At 41.8% G+C, this 21013-nt stretch overlaps 1 protein-coding gene across 4 annotated transcripts in view; it reads left to right on the plus strand.

Moving 5' to 3' along the window:
- The window catches only part of schip1 (schwannomin interacting protein 1), a 63211-nt gene extending 46217 nt beyond the window's left edge, over window positions 1–16994 (plus strand). For all 4 annotated transcript variants that reach the window (XM_084065429.1, XM_084065428.1, XM_084065431.1 and 1 more), the window contains 6 exons: window positions 4548–4666; window positions 7332–7449; window positions 8821–9018; window positions 13912–14035; window positions 15547–15640; window positions 15777–16994. In XM_084065429.1, coding sequence (XP_083921555.1) covers window positions 4548–4666; window positions 7332–7449; window positions 8821–9018; window positions 13912–14035; window positions 15547–15640; window positions 15777–15828 — 705 coding nt within the window. In that variant the 3' untranslated portion in view covers window positions 15829–16994. The remainder of the gene's footprint in view (window positions 1–4547; window positions 4667–7331; window positions 7450–8820; window positions 9019–13911; window positions 14036–15546; window positions 15641–15776) is intronic.
- Window positions 16995–21013: the final 4019 nt, after the last annotated feature.

Raw genomic sequence — 21013 nt, forward strand, 5'->3', positions numbered from 1 at the left:
GAGAGGCGTGTCTAGTACCATAGCTTGGGAGGACAAGACCGCCCGTTCAGAGTATGGGAAAGTATCCCCATTGCCTTAAAGGACAGCCAATGATCAAAAGCATGTTGAGAATATGTCGAGAAATGACTAGTGCTGAGTCTCTTTGTAGACCTGCATTGCATGCTGGTAAAAACTAAGAAAAATGGAGTGGATGAACTATGGAGATACAAGGTTTCTGTCCAACAGCGTCAGTATGTTTTTCTTCTTTTTCTGTTCTGATGGACAGCTTGAAGGCAGAGAGAAAGACAAGGAGAGAGAGAGAGCCCTGTGGAATTTGATCCCTGGCCGGCACAGTTACATACCTGGGGTCAAGTGGCAGTGTTCTCAATCACTGCTTTATCTTTGGGCTCATTGGAGGGTGGTTATGATTCCATGGCCGATGGTATTGTTTTTGCAACAATGAAATCCAATAAAAGACAAGCAGTATGTTTAAATGGAACAAGAAAAAAGGTTTGGAGGTGAAACACAATTTGGCCTTGTGGTTGGTTTGGCCTGTCTGATTTAACCAGCGGCAAGCCTGGCACTCAAGGCCAGCATGCAAAGACAACTGCTTACAACTGTCACTCATATTCTCTCTCTCTCTTTCTCTCTCTCACTCACTCACTCAGTGAATACAGTACACACATGCACGCCCGCACATACACAGAGACACAGACACACATGCACTCAGACACAGACTCCACTGACTCTGAGCTGTCAGGCATGTGAAGAGAGGGAACAAGCATGCGGGCAGGGGGACATTGGGGAGGGGACATTTGCTGCCCACTTGTACACACATCTAGGTGACATATCCCTCACCTGCCTGAGTGGTTTATGTGACTGCTATGATGAGTTTACAGCTACTGTTCCACTTCCATCTCACACTAACACCACACACACACACACACACACACACACACACACACACACACACACACACACACACACACACACACACACACACACACACACACACACACACACACACACACACACACACACAGGGCAAACATTCCGGAGAATGGATGGTCTTCATACAAAGACAGGAAGTTGTCATAGCAGGCAAGTGTGAAATCTGGAGATTTGTTGCTGAGACTTCACTGCTCCTGAAGGTTGTTGTGGTTTTGCAATCTGAATGCTGTGTGAAACGTGTGATTTCCGTTGTGTCAGTGGGTCAGGGCAGGTTGTATAAAGCCCAGCTGTGTCTTTAAATGACTCTTTCTGTCAGGTGTTCACTGTTCAAAGATTCCCATCTTTACTTGTTTGGGGGGAGCCCCAAAAGATTTAGCCTCTTGAACCCTAGAATCCCTATACTGGGGGGGAACATTAGCGGAAAAGAGCAGATCTGCAAGCTGAGAAGCTCACAACGCATCACATTGCAATGCGCTCTGATCTTGTTGTAGATTGGCAATTTTTGGTGAATAGATTTAGTGTAGAGCAGGGGAAAAGAGCGGACCAAGTACCTGGTCGACTAAGTATTCGTTTACTATAGAGGGTTTAAGGGGTTAAACAACACAACACAGCAAAACCTCCTATGTCAACGTCCTGCCCACCACCTGCACCTCTTCGCATCCACCCCCCACCTCCGCTTTTACAGCCCTTTGTCATCTCACCATGTGGGGAGTGAAAGGTCAACAAAGCCCATGGAAATCCTTGCTCCTTTTGTTTTTAGTCATTCAAGATGGTTGATTTGATTGATGAAGCATCACCATGCTTCAGGCTCACAAGTCATTTGGTCTACATATACCATCACATATGGGCCACGAGCTAAGCTTAATAACTGCAGCCCATTTAAACGTACTCTTACATGATGCTGTCACCACTGCAGCTCATCAGCTATCAATCTCCAGCCTCCTCCTGGATTAACATTTACACCCATTAGTGTGGGTAAATTGTCATGTTCATTTCCGGGGAAAGCATCATCAGTGTCATTTTAGATTTCTTTGGCTATTCAAAAATAGCAGATCTACAAGCTCTTAACGCAGCACCGAGTGCCGCCCTACGAGCTTGTATAGATCTGCTATTTGGGAAAATTTGTCCAAATATTTCAACATACATATTTTTTAAAGCGAACATTTGTAACTCAAAACTTTGCTTTTTTTTTGGGGGGGGGGGGGTCCCTGGAACCAAATGTTTTGAGATTGGATGGGTGGATAGGATTTAGAAGACATTTGTAGATGCTTTCCCGGATTGAATGGGTTAATATCTCTGTATCCTTTATGGGGGGGTTTGTGAGCCCAGAGTTCAGACGGTGTCATGCTTGCACAGATTTGTTGTTGTGGAACATTACAGAACCAGACGTCATCGCAAAAAAAAGAAAGGTTTTATCCCTCGACGAGAGTTAAAAAAACATCTGAATTATGGTCTTCATCACACTGCATTGATAAGGACATCCGGTTAGGTGTCACTTACACATTTATGATTGCATGTACAGTATGAATGATGTACACCTCCTACTACTTCCATGTGTTTGTCTAGTTCACACACGCGCACAGATTGCTGCTATAGTGTGTATGTGGTTTGTGGCAGAGCAATGAATCGGAAACCTTGGAGGGTGCAATCTGACTCCCCCCGAGGCTCTTGCTTGACACATTCACACACACACACACACACACACACACACACACACACACACACACACACACACACACACACACACACACACACACACACACACACACACACACACACACACACACACACACACACACACACACACACACACACACACACACAGCATTGCCACGTGCCAGTGTCTGTGTGTGTGCGCTGGCAGTGCCAAGAGAGGCTCGTGGGCTCTTGTGTGAAGTGGGATTATATTAAAACGTCCCCTGATGGAAACACTTTCCTCCACTGCCAGCAATACCACCAGAGGGAAGGATGGCTGAATGGGAAGAGAGAGTGAAGGATGGAGCAATGCGTGTGTGTGTGTGTGTGTGTGTGTGTGTGTGTGTGTGTGTGTGTGTGTGTGTGTGTGTGTGTGTGTGTGTGTGTGTGTGTGTGTGTGTGTGTGTGTGTGTGTGTGTGTGTGTGTGTGTGTGTGTGCGTGCTCGCGCGTGTGTGAGAGAGAGAGAGAGAGATAGCAAGAGAGAGTGGTTAAGGTGTTTAACCCATTCAGGCCGGGGACGCATCTCTGTCATTTTAGATTTCAAAATTTATTTTCTTTTTTAAAAATAGCAGATATATAAGCTCGTAGAGCTTGTAGATCTGCTATTTTTGAAAGATCTTTGCTTCTGGAGGTCCCTGGAACAAAATATTTTACAAATGTTTGCTTTAAAAAATATATATTTAAAGATTTGCACACATTTTCACGATTTAAAAAAAAACTGATAATTTTGAATAGCCAAAGAAATCCAAAATGACAGAGATGCGTTCCCGGATCGAATGGGTTAAACCAGGCAATGATGGACTAGGTGAGGGATGAATGGGAACACTGCTGGAGAGAGAGGGAGCACGAGGACACCATGAAGGAGTGAGGCAGACAGAGGGATGGGATGGAGGAGAGATGAGTGAAACTGGGGGGATAAATGACGAGAAAGGCTTGGTTGGTGAACCTGAATCGGGTCGAGGTGAGAGGAAGGGAGGTGGGCACAGGGTTAAATGAGAAAGGGAACATTTTTCAAAGGGAGGGGGCACAAGTGGAAAGAGACGATAGATGATAGAAGAAAGAGGTACAGATAGGGAGGGATTGAGATTTCGCCCTGAAACCAAGGCCATCAGCCATCTCCTCCTTCTCATCAGCTTCCCTAAAGCTCTCTGCCTCTTCCTAACCTACCTGAGAGACCACAGGGGTGATTGCATGTGTGAGTAGTATGTGTATCTACAGTATGTATCTCATTGCTTGTTTACAAGCAGTCAGCACATACAGTATGAGACCCTTTTGGGTTTGAGTGTGAGTGAGACTGTGAAAGTCCTGCCAAGGCATGCTTGGCACAGATTTAGGAATTCAGGATTGGTTAGCAGCAGGCCAAAGGAATACTGGAACACTTTTCACACTGGAACCTCATTACATTGGTATTCTCACAGATTTAGGCATGTACGAAACAGGTTGCAATGTAACATCCATGTATGATTTATGACCATATGAAGCAGAGACTGGCGAGCTAGGCTATAGCTGGTGTGAGACTGGACTGGAGCCCTCCTTCGTGTTTCACTGGAGCCGGAGCTCCACCTGCTGGTGAAAGTTGGCGTTGTCATGATCACTACCGGATTTGCTGCCTGATACTGGGCCTTTCACACTAATTCCAAGGTTCCTCTGCTGAATCTGTGCCTGGTTTGGGAGATCATTATGATTACCAACAAACCTCTCACTGCGACTAGTATCTATAGACTCGTCGCATCATTATGGGTGGCAAAATATGTGCAGGTGTGCAATGCATGTCCTCGCCCCAAGACAAAGGTACATGTTGGGTCCTGTGGAGACTCGAGCGCTTTATGTACCCTTTAAGTGAATAGGAAACCTGCTGTCCTCCTATCACAAATATAAAAGAAATGTGTACTAAACCTTAACTTTTTCTTCTCCTCGACAGGCCCAAAAGAATGAGAGGGAGTCGATCAGGCAGAAGCTGGCACTGGGCAGTTTCTTTGACGATGGGCCAGGCATCTATACCAGCTGCAGTAAGAGTGGCAAGCCCAGCCTGTCCTCACGGTAAGACAGCTAACATGTCTTAAATCACTTGTTTCTCAACATGGGGTCCACGGACCCCCAGGGCTCCTTTAGAGGATTCGGGGGGGTCTTCAGCTAAATGATTGATAGTTAGGAACCAAATGGACCCTTGCGGGTATGTGAGTCTCTGAGTGTACAAATTGATATGTACACTCAGAGAAATGGACACTGTGGATTGTACAGTATAGATTGGGATAAACATCATTATCAAACGGGGGTCTGTGACCTCATGCTTATCAATCTGGCCGTCCATGAAATTAAAATGGTTCAGAATCACTGTCTTACATTGCATCACCAGTCACCACACTCTCACTTTCACTCCGTAGTGTGTGGTTACTATGCACTTCTCAGTGTTCCTGTAAGCTTGTTTTTCTCTGTGGCCTGTGGGGTTTTGGAGAAGCACAGTGCTGATTTATTGCTCGGTTGGGTGTCATTCAAAGCTTTGTTTTATTAACCACTGTATGACACACTTTCAATTGATATGTGAATAAGAGAAAGGGGAAACTTACACTGCCAAATGACAGTGTATTTATGCCCCAGGCCTAAACCCATTTGATTCTGGTGGGTTCAGTACCTGTGGAGGGTGATGTCACATCAGAGAAAAGGAAGAACAGAGAGAGAGAGAGAGAGAGAGAGAGAGAGAGAGAGCGAGAGAGAGAGAGAGAGAATGAACACTCATTCAGCTCAATTGCTCTCCTACATGCTAGTCTAGTGCATTTGATTGGAAAGAGCATTGGTAGGGGACAAAACACACACTTACAATTCCTGTGATCCAAATCATGTGTACATTTCCAGCCACAATACGATGATTGATCCCACAGAGTGAGTGAGTGAGTGAGTGAGTGAGTGAGTGAGTGAGAGAGAGAGAGAGAGAGGTGAAAGTATAATGAACGGGAGCACATGAAGAATGTGTGAATAAGAGAAAGGGGAAACATACACCGCCAACTAATGAGGGTCGATTTAACTCAGATAGTGTAGAAATGGGTGCATAAGGGTCAATCTTACACTCTCTGAATTACATTAACTCTGAGGACTAAAATAAAAACAGAGAGAGAGAGAGAGAAAGAGAGAGAGAGAAAGAGAGAGGGGGGAAATGAATGCACTCATCCAGCTTGATTGCTTTCACTTCCCAAAAAACACACACATTCATAACTCCTACATACTAGTGCCTTTGACTGGAAGGAGCGTTGGTTGGGGACAGAAACACACTAACAATTCCTGTGATCCAAAACATTTCCCATTATTTTAGCCAGAATCCGATGATTGATCCCACGTTCATCTTTAGGGGAAAATATAGTCAGATGATAATAATGCTCTAGAAGTAGAGTGATTATGTTCTGGTAAACAAGATTAGTCATAAGCCTAGGATTTTTTAAATAGTATCTGAACATGTGATGTCCACTTGTTATCAAATGAAGTGAAATTAGCAGCTCCCCCAACACTGTATAGCTACTAGTTACATGGAGTTTTTTGATGTGCCCTCTGCCCACAAAACCCATTGATCACACAGGTCTGATTCAATTTGGAGTGATTGGATCCGTGCTACGTAATCGATCATCTCTCTTTGTAATTACTGCATTAAATAAGCAGATTATTGATCCATGCTGAGCTGGATCCACATCTAGCAGAGTTCTGCTCCTCCGAGGCCCAAGCTTTCACCCCCCCACTCCGGTCGATCCCAGACCGATTGGATCAGACCTACCAGAGGCATCCTCCTGGATCGATCCATATTGAAGGCAGGAGGGGCGATGTTTGGAAACACAAGGCCTCGTTAAATCTGCTTCAAGACAGCACCGTACTCTGAAGGAAGCTAGAGTTCATGGCAGAACTCTAACTGTCTATATGTTGACAATTTCCTCTTATCTTTGGCCTCTCTTTAACATGTATACATATGAACGAAGCACACAGATACTATAGATACTATATCTCTGCTGTCGGGCAGAAACCATGTCCAAAATATAATAACTTTTCAGGAAAAGAAATACATGTTTTTAGACAACACGATACTGCCTCATAAAAATCGGTATGGTGACTTTATACATTGTCAGATACTTGAATGTATCCCTATATTATCACCCCTTTACCCAAGTACAGCTCAAGTGGAGTTAGGAGGTTTTTGACCATTAATGTGGTGATAGTATAAATAAATAAATATGTTTTGAGGGGCATAAGTTCAAACCGATGGGGCACGGCGGCCATGACCTTCATGGCCTCCATGAAATTCCTGCCCTGCTATATACAGTATATGTTTGACATGTATACATACAACGCACACACAATTACATAATGTACAATGTAAATTATATACTGAATGTTTGCTGTGTCTTGGTGTCAAAGATCAGCCTGTTACTGCTGTTTCAAGGCATAGCATTAGATCTGGCCAGAAGTATGTATTTTATGTACACCATACAATCCTCAGTGTTAATGTAACTGTGAGAGTGTAGCCAAATGGACCTTTGCATTTGTACACTACACAGGATTTATATGCTGTCATTTGTATTAATACAAGTGTTTATATTTATATCACTGCCATTTATGACCCTGATCCTAGTCTATTATTATATCGGTGACCTGATTTGACTCATCCCATTCTAATTATGACTTCTCTCCCTCTTTTCCCTGTGTCTGTGTGTCTGTCTGTCCCTAGGCTGCAAAGTGGGATGAACCTACAGATCTGTTTTGTCAATGACAGTGGCAGCGACAAGGACAGCGATGCAGATGACAGCAAGACAGAGACCAGTCTGGACACACCACTGTCCCCCATGGTACATCCTTACCCACTGTCACATGCACGCACACACACGCGCGCACGCACACGCACACGCACACACACACACACACACACACACACACACACACACACACACACACACACACACACACACACATAGGAACTGGGTATTTTGCCTGAGAGTATGATAGGTGAAGAAGCAGAACTCTTTGAGAACTCATGAAGACGTCGTAAAATAATTTCAAGTAATTTGGTGTACAGCAGTCAAACAATATTCAGGATGAAAGAAACGAGGGAGAGAGAGAGAGAGATTTGTTGCGAATTAGAGATAGCTGTCAATTCGTGAGTGTGAATCTCCTTTGCTGTGCTCTCTCTTTTTCTGGGCCGTTAACCATCCAATCCAGTAGCTGCAAATGAGAGGTGAATTCAAACCCATGGCTACGGATGACTGGCCACATTAACCCTCCTGTCAACCTGAGACATGCTTAACACAGAGAGAGACAGAGATAGAGAGAGAGAGAGAGATAGAGAGAGAGACTGTGATAGAGTGTGACACAGAGAAAGAGAGAGACACTGAGAGAGAAGGGGGTGGAGAGAGAGAGGATTACCATCATTCTCTATGTTAAGCACTCAGGTGTTATTCTCCATACAGTGACACATCCTTGTCAGTGAAGATCTGTATCCTTTTTTTGGGGGGGGATTTATTTTTGGGCTTTTATGCCTTTATTTGACAGGACAGTAGGCTGACAGGAAATGGGGAGAGAGATGGGGAGTGACATGCAGCAAAGGCCGTCGGGACTCGCAACGCACTGTCAGGCTACATTGAGCAAGCGGTCCAGGCCAAGACCTGTATCCTACAGTATATTAACATTGGCTAATGGGAGGCTGATGGTAGACCGGCCGGAGGACCAAGTCATCACGCTCATGTCACAATGACTCAGCCATAACCAATGCAGCTACGCCCAAATATGGAGTGTGTTGTGTAACTTCATTGTGTCGTCATGGCATCAGGCGCAAACAAATCAGTCAGCTCCATATATGGAGCTCTAGAACCATCACTACCGTATGGACTTTGGGTTGATATTCGTGACTAAATATGGCACCGGCCTGCCGCGGAACATGACAACAGAAGGGCGACAGGTGTGAGGGAAGCGTAGCGGCCGAACCTCTAGTAAAGTAAAATCCTCTGTGTTCATTTAAATCTGACCCAAATGGACCCATTTAAACAAATGAATGAACACTGAGGATTTTACTGTACGTGTACCAAATACCAAAGGCCTGTTGATGCTAATCCCCTGTCTTTGTTGTTTCTTGACCTCCATCCCCACCACCACCACCACCACCATCTCCCCATTGTCCAATTCCTTCTCCTCTTTCCATCTATCCGTCCTTTCCCGTCCCCCAGTCGAAGCAGAGTTCGTCCTACTCGGACAGGGACACCACAGAGGAGGAGGAGGAGTCCCTGGAGGACATGGACTTTGTGAGTCGACAGAAGAAGCTGCAGGCGGAGGCCAAGCTGGCTCTGGCCATGGCCAAACCCATGGCCAAGATGCAGGTGGAGGTGGAGAAGCAGAATCGCAAGAAGTCACCTGTGGCCGACCTGGTCAGTATGCCACAGTATTAACCCCAACGCAAACACCATAACCTCTATGAAGGATTCATATCAACACGCCTTTCACCAGATGTCGCAGTTTTTTCATTTGAAATTACAACGTTGGCTGTATATAGAACAGCAGTAACATAGGTTTAGAACGATACATCCTACAAATCTCGTCGTGAGATTTAGTTTTGCTTTATTCCATGAGAGCTGTTTTGTGTGTGTGTGTGTGTGTGTGTGTGTGTGTGTGTGTGTGTGTGTGTGTGTGTGTGTGTGTGTGTGTGTGTGTGTGTGTGTGTGTCTAACAGAATTGACTGGTTGAATGGAAAGATCACAAGCAAGCAGATTCTGAGAGGTGTATCAGCAATGCTGCAGATAATGATGTGCCCACTTCTATTGCTCCTTTCCTCCTCTCTTCCTCTGCACCCGTTAGGAGGCATGAGATGTCGGTGTTCATCATTATTTCATCCATTTTTTTCTGCCTCACTGCCCATTCAACAGCACACACAACACACACACACACATTCGCACACAGTCTTGTACATGCATACACAAACTGTATCCACATGGGCTGGCAAGCAGAGGTCTTAACTTATTCCGAGCATAGGGGGCGGCTTGGGTCCATCTATAATTCATCTGCTGGAAAGCAGCATTGACTTTAGTGTTTAGGGACGTGACGGTGCCAAGCAGTCAAAGGAGATCAATGTCACACCAGGACAGAACACAAGTGTTCATTAAAGAGTTTGAATTATAATAATTATTCTATTAAATTCAAACTTTATTCCAGACACTCGGGGGGTCCATAGAGTACATTAATAAGCCAGAACACACAACATGAAATAAATAAACAAGCAATTAAAGAATTACGATTGAATTAACCACTTCAACCCTATTGCTCAAAATAGCAATGACAGGGTTAATGTGGTTAAATCAGGCGATGAAACTTTATAGCTTATAACACCAGAGATTGATTTGTTCTTTGCCTCCACAAGCATCCTTTTATTCTAGCATTATCAGTTAACATGTTCAGTTACATTTTAAAGTACAGTGGACTGTTTGAGCCATTTATCAAGAGTGGGCCAGCACACTAAAGCCTCATTTATACTTCCACACACAATGGTGTTGCTCACCAAAAATTGCACACTGCGATACATCTCGTTGTTTGCTTGAGAATGGGTTATTTTCGGCGAGCAACTATGAACTATAATAGGCTTAAGCTTGTGTGTGCTAGAAGCTCTCGTAAGCCTGTATTAACAAATCAAGCTACACATGTTTGTGTGTGTGTGTGTGTGTGTGTGTGTGTGTGTGTGTGTGTGTGTGTGTGTGTGTGTGTGTGTGTGTGTGTGTGTGTGTGTGTGTGCGCGTGCGCGTGCGCGTGCGCGCGCGTGCGTGCGCATGAATGAAAAAGAGAGGGAGAAAGAGAGAAGGGGAGCTCAAATACAGGGGAAGAGACTGGTTTCACATCACACAGCTGCCACCCTGCCAAGTCTTACCGCAGATGGAGGGTTTCTTCCTCTTCTTTCTCAACATGTTTAGAGTCCTATAGACTGGACGGATGGCAGCTGGCTTGTGTCATACTTGTGGCATGGCAATAGTATGATCAATCTACCACAGAAGTTCCAGCAGAAAGTAGCCCCGTCTAACCGGCATCGCCCACCCGACTTCGCTGTAGTAGAGCACCCCTCGTCCCTCGTCTCTGTTCCGTAGTCACACTGAAACTGTGACACATTGACATCAGCATCAATGTGAAAGAGGAGTGAGAAACCGTAGCGCCCACCCACGCATGTGAACACAGAGCAAGCACAGGCAAAGAGGGAGAGAGAGAGAGAGCATGCACGTTTTCACCCTGACAGTGTGTCAACATAGTATGACGTGACACAGGCATGTAAAGAGAAAGGGTTTGTATACTTTTCTCTCTTGAAAATCAGTTAGTCATGGACTTGCATTGCTCTTAAATACATACTGCAGATACAGCAGGATAAGAGGAAAGCGTATAATATATATATATATTTAAATACAAGAAAAAGCTAATATAAGGACTGATAACTTGTGTTGAGCACCAGGTGTGCGTTATTTTTTGTGTTTTCTGCAAGGGAATGGAGATGCTAAAACATTATAAGTTTGAGTGTTCTTCCCTGTAAGTGCTACCACTTACAGGGAAGTAACACAGATTCACAGATCTTAGGTCTTAGGTCTAGACGGGAGAACCTGTCTCCATGTCCAAACCAATGTTTAAGCCCATCCTGCTTGCAACATTGATCATGTGTAAAGACGGTATCGGCTCTTTCTCAAAACACCACACCAGCTTTGATCATGTATTAATGTATTACAAATGTTTGTATTTGTACTGCAGTATTCAGTGTTTGCACAATATACAAATTCATCATTGTTATTATACCTAAAATATGTTGATGTGAAAAAGACAGTACATATTGTAAAGTATGTGGTAACTGAAGTTAAGTGAGCAGGTATCTACTGAGCTACCCACAATATTTTGAATACTGTAAAATCACACATCATGCATTCAGGCAGGAGTGGAAATACTGCCCCCTGCCGGAGATTTTGGACTTTATTATGTTCACAGAGTGTTAATCAATTTATAATTTACAATCTAGGCATTTAGCAGAGACTCTTAATCCAGAGCGATTTACAGTAAGCAAGGAAAACACGAGGTAATCAAATGCATAGAAATAGTAATATAGGATTATAGTTTAACCAAGAACCTATCATCAGTCTAAACAGTAGAATATTCAAAATAAATCTATAATCTGTACTTTGAAACTATGCTCACTTAGCACTTGGCGTTTCATCAAATGAAACCATGCCTGTGGCAGACTTGAGTCTAGGACTGGGTCTCAAGTCCAACTTGAGTCCCGATTATTACGTTATGGTGCCCCAGGGGGGTGTCCACACCTAAAGTTTGATTTTGATTTTATTTGGATCTCTTTTAGCCGAGGCTAATCTTCCAAGAGTCCAGCAAGCAGAAATACAATACATTACATACGTACAGTGTACAATACTGATAAAAATTACAATAAACATATTGCAACATAGCATAATGTAAAAACAGTACCAATATACAGAGTTACACAATAAAAAGATGTAACTCATCTCACATACAAACCTACTACTAGGCCTTAGGCCTGTTGCACCTAAGGGATGACCATGGATACCCATGGTGGACTATGCATGGCAGGGGCGTCCTCCTCCCTGAGCCAGGCCTAGACCTGACCGCATACCATTGTAAAAACTATTTATTACTATAAAAATAGGACACAGAAGAAAAAAGCACGAATCATTAAACAAACATCCAAATTATTGCAATGAGTTCCATATTTTGACCGCCCCTCTTCCACTCTACCCTACTTCTAGATCCAATGTATGAAATTGAAAGTGATAAATACCATATATTTACGACGTCTATGTTAAAGCTAAACTATAGGCTCTTTAAAAGGGATGGGGATTTTTCAATTATTTCATAGATTGAGCGATCACATTTTCTGCTCGCTTCCATATGTATTACTGGCATGGGGAAGAATCTATTTTTGAACACATCTTGGCTGCGCAGCACCACTTGTTGTATCTATAGACAAAATGTATGCATGTATGCACGCATACCGCACATTCACACATCAATACACAAAGGTTACCAATCCATCATAATAAAATCTTAATATTTAGCCTATTGTTAACTACAAACATTCATGGTGTCAGATATAATGCAACACGTTTTATTCTTAATGTTGTGAGTCGTGACTCACCATGAGAAAATTATATGAGAAAAGCCCATCATAAGAGCTAGGGGATTATGGCAGAAAAATACTGTTTGGAATCGTATTGCTATGGAATTTAAACAAGCATAAGGCCTACTGCCTGAATCTTCTGGCTGAGACAAAACAAGATAGAACACCAGACTCAGCAAGTAAAGTAGAAGCCTAATAATAGAAGCAAAGAAAAAGGTTATTTCCAATTATATGTAGTCGTTCTTGTTCAGGAGAACGAGTGCAATATATCCACATCCATCTGCTGACAATAAGTCCTGATGATGTGGAGAAAATGAAGGTCACAGGTATATAGAAAAAAGATTGAATAGGCACTTACTGTATAATAGATACAAATGAACAATGAAGTTCTGATTGTGGTTCAGATGCTTTGAGCAATGGTAAGGGTCCCTGAGTGCTCGCCTGATTCAGTATGGATCATCTGGCCCTGGTCACAGTAACCAGTGATTTGTGACTTGACTTGAATTGATGTTGTTGTGCTTTCTCACAGAACCAATTTCATACATTTTTATTGTGTAGACTACTACTTGAATCCACTTACAGTATGAGTTTCAGTGGCGGGAAAATTATGTAATGTGAATTTAGAGTTTGGAATGATGCATGCATGATATGCACGACATAAGCTATGTAACAACCAAGAGTTTGGACTGGCTGACGTGGCCTCACACTTGAGATTTGGGACATGGCTTTAAAACCATTAAAACCGGGAAAGAATTGTCATTTTTTTTATTTTAGCTATATATATGTAGCAACACAAGTTTTTCAGAACAGTCTTAGGATTTAGAACAGTGGTTTACAACAGTGGTTCTCAAAGATAGCAGATAGACATGGTCACTGTGAGCTTGTACATCTGCTATTTTGGAAAATTCTTGAAAAAAGTGTTCTCTTCTAGGGGGTCCCTGGCACAAAACGTTTTCAGATGGGGGGTCCGCAGCCAAATACATATCATTTTGGCAGTCCTTGATACAAAAATGTTTTACGAGCAACTGATTTAAAAGCCATTTGTAGTATCTGCCTCAAGTCTTAATGGGCTAAAGTGACTTCAATATTATGTCTTCCTTTTTGTTATTGTTGTTGTTGTAAGTGCTCATGCCTTTCTGTGTCTCTTTCACTGCAGCTTCCACATATGCCGCACATCAGTGAGTGTCTAATGAAAAGGAGCCTGAAACCCATTGACCTGAGAGACATGACTGTGGGACAACTCACAGTCATAGTCAATGACCTGCACTCTCAGATTGAAAGTGAGTACCACACCAGTGTTGCCAGAGTTTGCGAGAGAAATAAGCCACCAGGCATATTAAAACAAGCCCAAAAGAAGCGACTAGGCTACATGAGCACTTTAAACCTATATGCTTCGGCTATTTGAAAATTGACGATCTATGAGCTTGTAGATCTGCTATTTTCAAACAAATCTTTAAAAAAGCGATAATTTTTCTTATTTTTCTAAACATTTTAACAACACTAATCTTGTATAAGGGTCCCTGGCACAAAATATTTTTAGATGAGGGGGTAGGTGGACTACAGTAATACATATTCATTTGGGGGTCCATGACATGAAAATGTTTGAGAACCACTGGTTATACAACATTAGGAAACAAGCCCAAATAAGCAACTACATTTTACAAACAAGATCAAAAACCCGCAACCGGCAAATACCAATAATTTACAAACAACTTTACAGAAAAACAAGCCCAAAGTTGCTTATAATAATATGAGCACAATCAATATGAGCACAGTGGATCGTCGCCCAAACTCTGATTTGAAAGAACGGGCCACAGGGTCACTACCAGACCTGAGAAAGACTCATACCCACCTCTATCTTATGCAATACAGTACTTTCAGCGATGAAAGTCAGTTCAGAGAACTGCACCACATGGCAGTTTCTCCATTGCTTATGATGTTACTGCTGACCATTGACCCTGGTACGAAGATGAATAATCGTATATCTTACATTTGAAAGGTTCCAAAATCCCCACAACTTCAAAGAAAACAGAATAGATCTTGTCAACAAACGTTTACATACTTTCTCTTTACAATCTCATTGGACTGTTTTCCTGTTCTCAGGCATTACTGAATTACTCTTATTATTATTATTATTATTATTGTTACTTTTTCTCCTACCGCTGTACATGTCACATTCCTACTCCCCTTTCTTAGTCAACTTCCTCCTGGGTGCTTCTGTGTTTATTCATACTAACAACAACACTACATGTTTAGGGCAGTGGTGCTGAAAGATTCTGCTGTTATTTCTATGGTTAGTCATGGTCAGTATCATGAGTATAATGGTTGGTATCATGGTCAGTATCATGAGTATAATGGTTGGTATCATGGTCAGTATCATGTCAGTATCATGGTCAGTATCATGGTCAGTATCATGTCAGTATCGTGGTCAGTATCATGTCAGTATCATGGTCAGTATCATGAGTATAATGGTTGGTATCATGGTCAGTATCATGTCAGTATCATGGTCAGTATCATGGTCAGTATTATGGTCAGTATCATGGTCAGTATCATGGTCAGTATCATGTCAGTATCATGGTCAGTATCATGGTCAGTATTATCGTCAGTATCATGTCAGTATCGTGGTCAGTATCATGTCAGTATCATGTCAGTATCATGGTGAGTATCATGGTCAGTATCATGTCAGTATCATGGTCAGTATCATGTCAGTAACATGTCAGTATCGTGGTCAGTATTGTGGTTAGTATCATAGGCTTTTCTCCTGCCTGACACCATCCTGTCTCTGTTCCAGGTCTGAACGAGGAGCTGGTGCAGCTGTTGCTGATCCGGGATGAGCTTCACATGGAGCAAGACGCCATGTTGGTGGACATAGAGGACCTCACTAGGTAGGAGGGCTTAGAGAGACTATTCTCCCTCATTCTCGCTGCCTATTCTTTCATTCATCCGACCAAGCCAAAGGAAACAGTCTCTGTCTTTGAGTAAGGTTGTCTAACTATGGGCTGTCTTGTCTCTCTTTCTCAGGCATGCTGAGAGCCAGCAGAAACACATGGCCGAGAAGACCCCTTCCAAATAAGATGTCCAACCCTGTTCCACCCCAGACTGACCTACCTACTCGAAACTAAGCCTCCGTTCCAACCTACCCACACCAAACTAAACCCCTGTTCCAACCTAAACAGACCAAACTAATCCCCTGTTCCAACCTACCCAAATCTTAAGGTCAATACATGCTCCTTCTGACATCTGAAAAAACATCCGTTTCGGGCGGTCTAGTTCGGACTATCAGGACATCTGGGGGTGCAGGAGCGTCCGGGAAAAGAAAGTTGTGAATGACGTCAAAATGTAGTGATCTTCACCTCCCTTTCCAAAAATAAAAAATAAAAAAAGTTCAGACATCGGAAGGAGCATGTTCTGCGCTTAAGCCCCTGCTCTACCCTTGTCCCTAAACCAAACTTTTACCCCAATACTCCAGCCCGTGTCCACCCATATCCTAACCCCATCCTTTCCCATGTTTTTCCTCCTTCCTATCTCCACCTTCCTCTCCAACCCCACTGATTCCAGTGGTGGCAGCAGCACAGAGGAAGCCCCCCCCCCTTTCATTTGCTTCTGTGGTTTATCCCAGCGCTAAGGACAGTGGAGCACTTCTTACTTCCTGGGAGAGGAGGAAATTGATTGTGTGTTGTCATGGATACTGTCCCCAGCTTCATGTGCAGTGATCGGCCTTGCTTCGCTATTGTTTCTTTTTAACTTTCTACATTCGCCACTAAATTATAAATGTCAAATGCAAAAATTGTGGGGGAAAAAAATTAAATAATAGTGAGACATTTAGTAGAAAGTCAGTCATGATGAGAAAAAAAAGAAACAACATTGTATAAAATCTATGAAAAACTAACTTCTTCAGACCATTTTAAGTTGGAAGGTACAGTAATTTTAAAGTATTTCAAAGTCAAACTGTTTTTATTCTGCACAAATGGTAGTTTTCAACTGAGAAATGTTTATTTGAAGGTGCTAAAAGAGTGTAAGGAAACATGCCTGCCTTGTAGTGGAGTCGTAGCTTTTGGTAATACGTTCACTCTAATTGCTCTTCAACATTTTGTGAATGTTGATTTTCTGACACAAGTCATTTTAAATGAATACGTGTGTTAATATCGTTTTCATCTTATTGTATTCAGAATCTTTATTTGAGGGAAGAAATGTTTATGTACAGATATGTAAAATAAAGAATAAACTTTGTTTCATAAATTGTTTGTTTGTATTTTTATTTTATACAGAGAGCACATGTAAGAATACATGCACAGTGTGCAAACGTGACAGGTTTAGCAAGCTAAGTGAGCTTCCTCTTTCTGATTAATGTCTAATCACGGTCATCACGAGGCTACAAAGACTACATTTCTCACTATACATGAGTCATCCCAATTTCTCTCTGTCCCCCTGTCCCTCTCCCTTCACTCTCCAAGAAATTATGTTATGCAACAATAGACTGGATTACAACTCAAATGGGAACCCCCAACCAATTAGGGCACCCCCCCCCCCCCCTTAAACTGAGCTTTGAGTCTTATTGTAATGAAAAGTCACAACATGGGCACCCCCTTTCACCAATGAAAGTATCATTGTTGTGTATAGGCAACCTTCTCAGCTAGTGAGACAGTTTGAACATGTATTTGACTAACGGACTAAAATGTTTTTGGTGAATGTCAAGCAATATTCAAACAGTCAACCTGTATTGAAGGAAGTTCCTTAGGCTCAGAACTCAGTTATATCAGAACACCTACTACTGTATGTAAGTAAACACAAATATGGTGCTGATTCATACATATACTGTATCTATACATTGATGTTTCTGTTGTCAAGGCAAAAAAAGAGAACAGGAAACCCCTATCAACTGCTCACTGACCACAGCAGTATCAGGGGATGCACTTCCACTTGAAAGAGATTAGCAAAATAAAGGCGACAGAGAGAATTTCAGGGGCAGATGCTGCATGATTTCATGAATGATCAGGTGCCTGTTCAATCCCAATCATCTTTTAAACAAACCGTTCATGGCTCACAAACAAACTGACAGCAACCCAACTGCTATCAAAATGTATACCTTCATATGAATGTTATTTAGAAGTTGCACAAGTTGCACAACTTATGCTTAAAGATGAAGCAAATAAATGAAATAATAAATGACACAACAGGAAAATAAAACAGCATATCAAAGGTATACACAGTGAAGTCCAGGGTATTACACAGTCAAACAGCATTAAAGGCCAAAGAGAAGGTCAGTGTCATATCAGTATCATGGTCAGTGTCATGTCATGTCAGTATCATGTCAGTATCATGTATCATAGTCAGTATGTCAGTATCAAGGTCAGTATCATGTCAGTATCATGTCAGTATCATAGTCATTATCAGCTATTAAACAAGCTATTAAACAAGCTCAGTGCTTTTATGACTTATCCAGTTTAGTAGACCTTGTATTGTGAATTGTACTTCTCATGTCTTACTAAATAAAGTACATCAATCAATCAATCATAGTCAGTATCATGTCAGTGTCATGACATTATGGTCAGTCAGTATCATGCATGATACTGACATTTTACTGACCATGGTCATTTTGGTATGGGCTTATACTAAATTATTTAAAATTAAAATAAACGTTTGGCAACTTTGTGCGTTGAACTTGGGAATTCACAGGATGCTACAAATTCTTGATACAGGCAACAGGTTTAAGTTAGGCTATTTAGTAAATCCAAGCTGAGTTTAATGAGGAAGGAGTGACAAACGCACAAAGTTATATCATAAAGACTCATCACATTAATCCAATACATGATGTGAACATGCACTCATTATCAGACCTACATTTATGTTTCAACTTCTTGTTTATGCCCAAATTGACTGGACATACAGCTTTTGTAGCCATTAGTAGCAATTGCTGAAATATGAGACCTTCATTGTCGAATGTTCAAGCATGCTCTTAATCATGTAGCCTACTCTTTATGTAGCAGGGCTAGGAAAAGCAATGACTACGCCACCCACACATATAGGAGTGAGGGATCCTTTAAACACATTAACCATATACTGTATATATATAGATATATAGGACTGAACAAGGTAAGGTTCCCCAGGAAGGTACGGGTTCAGAATTAACAGAATCAGAGGCTGATGTATCAAAATGTGTCAAGTTTATTCAACAGTTGTTATAAAAATAGTCAGGTTAAAATACAGAACGGAAGAAAGCGGTTAGTGTTAGAGTTCTGCAAAAAGGGACTGAACTCAAGAGGCAAAGGGGGCAATAAGGGTAAGGGCTTCGGGGCCTCTAAAGTAAATACACAGAAATTAAACAAATCAAATCCAAATAATGCAAAACCAAAAGAAAATAAAGTAAATAAGTAACCAAAAGCAAATAAGCAAATCAAAACAAACTACAAATAAGCAAAACCAAAACCAGTCATGCAATGCTAGCTAATGGCCCAGTATAGCTCTGTCCTCAGTCAACCCTATTGCACTCAGTCTAAATAGTATTTATATATATATATGGCACGGTGGGAAAAACAGTGATTTACAGTTCAGCTCCTACAAAAATCAAATAATAAAACATTAGACCAACCCTCCAACAATTCATCACTTCATTAGGCTCCTATAGCAAGATGACAAAATACAGAAAAATAACAAACATACCCAAATAGTCAATGTATGCTCATGGCTCCAATTGATAAAGGCCTGCACAGCCACAGAGTACTGCTACTCAAAGGACCTGGAGGCTTCTGGAAGTACAGATATATATTAGTATAATTAACAACAGGCCTAATATTGTCAGCCTATCTAAACTCTTATACATATACTATTGTTACAATGAGTTATAAAAACCTTGTCATTTGTTTCAGATTGTCTTACCGAGAATTAGTCTGTACCCCTCATGCCTCCAGGTCTCTCTCACAAACACTCAAACCAGGCTTCTGGCTAGACAGGAGGCCACAAACCTGGCCACCCCTCTTTATGCACTTTCCTTAAAGGGCCAGTGCTACATTTACATGAGTGATTCTCAACCTTTTCAGGCCTCTGAAAACCTTGAGGCATTACATTTGAGAGACAGCGTGATCCCACCCAAACCGACTTGGCGGTTGCCATCGCCCCTCCTGATTAAAAAGGTCTTAAAAGTCTGTTAATTATCACTTCACTGTCATCTGGGGACCCGCAAAAAATCATGTGGGGTCCCGCCCCACAGGTTGAGAACCACTGCGTTGAACACTTAAGACTGATTTTTTTTTACATTTTGGGGAAAATAGCCAATTTTACATCGAGGTGTCCACCTCTTCCTGTTACCATCCCCACGACGTCTTCCCCACAATAACAAAATGCACAACAATAAAATAATAGCCTGTTAGTGTCAGTGCACGTGTTCGCCACATGACGTCACATGGCATGCTGGGAAGCTGCACATTTTAAATGCGAATACAAACAGCTTATGTCGCTTTATGTTTCTTCATAATTCTGGCTTGAGAATTATGATATTGTCATTAAAATATATGAGTTTATTTATTGGGAAGTCCTGACACCAGCAGCACAAAGGACCAGAGTAAAAAGGACCCCAAAGGAAACAAGCCAATGGCTTTCTTGGTTTTGTTTTTATATTCCTATTGGTTGACCTTGTATTGAACTGTACTTTCATGTGCTTTTTTCTGCAAACTAATATATAAAGTATTCAATCAACCAATCAATCAATCAATCAATCAATCAATCAATCAATCAATCAATCAATCAATTAAGCAGAACAGAGCACTTGCACACACATTCTAGTTAATGATTTAAAATTTAACCCTTATCAAATCAGTGGTTCTCAACCAGTAGGCTAGTCCGGGGGACCACCAGTGGTCCTTGAGGGGGTTCAAGCTGGTCCCCAGCTAAATGATGGAGAGTTGGTAACCAAATGGACCCTTTATTAGAACTTTAACTCCTGAAAGTAAAATGAAACAAGCTCTCAAGAGTTAAATTATTGTTAAATATCTACCTACTTAATTTACAAGAAGTCTACACAATTAGAGAATGTAGACGAAATATTCTAAGTCTTGGGAGTGAGAGTCTAATACTCATCAAACGGTGGTCCGTGGCTCGAATGCCGAATAAATAATGGACCTTGGTATGAAAAAGGACACGTTTGTCACCATGACCTGCCTGAGGAGATCAGGCTATAGCACACTATTCTCTCTTTCAAACCACTTTTATATATATATATATATATATATATATATATATATATATATATATATATATATATA

This window comes from Gymnoscopelus microlampas, assembly GCF_963454915.1.
Source record: "Gymnoscopelus microlampas genome assembly, chromosome: 8".
Taxonomy (NCBI): domain Eukaryota; kingdom Metazoa; phylum Chordata; class Actinopteri; order Myctophiformes; family Myctophidae; genus Gymnoscopelus; species Gymnoscopelus microlampas.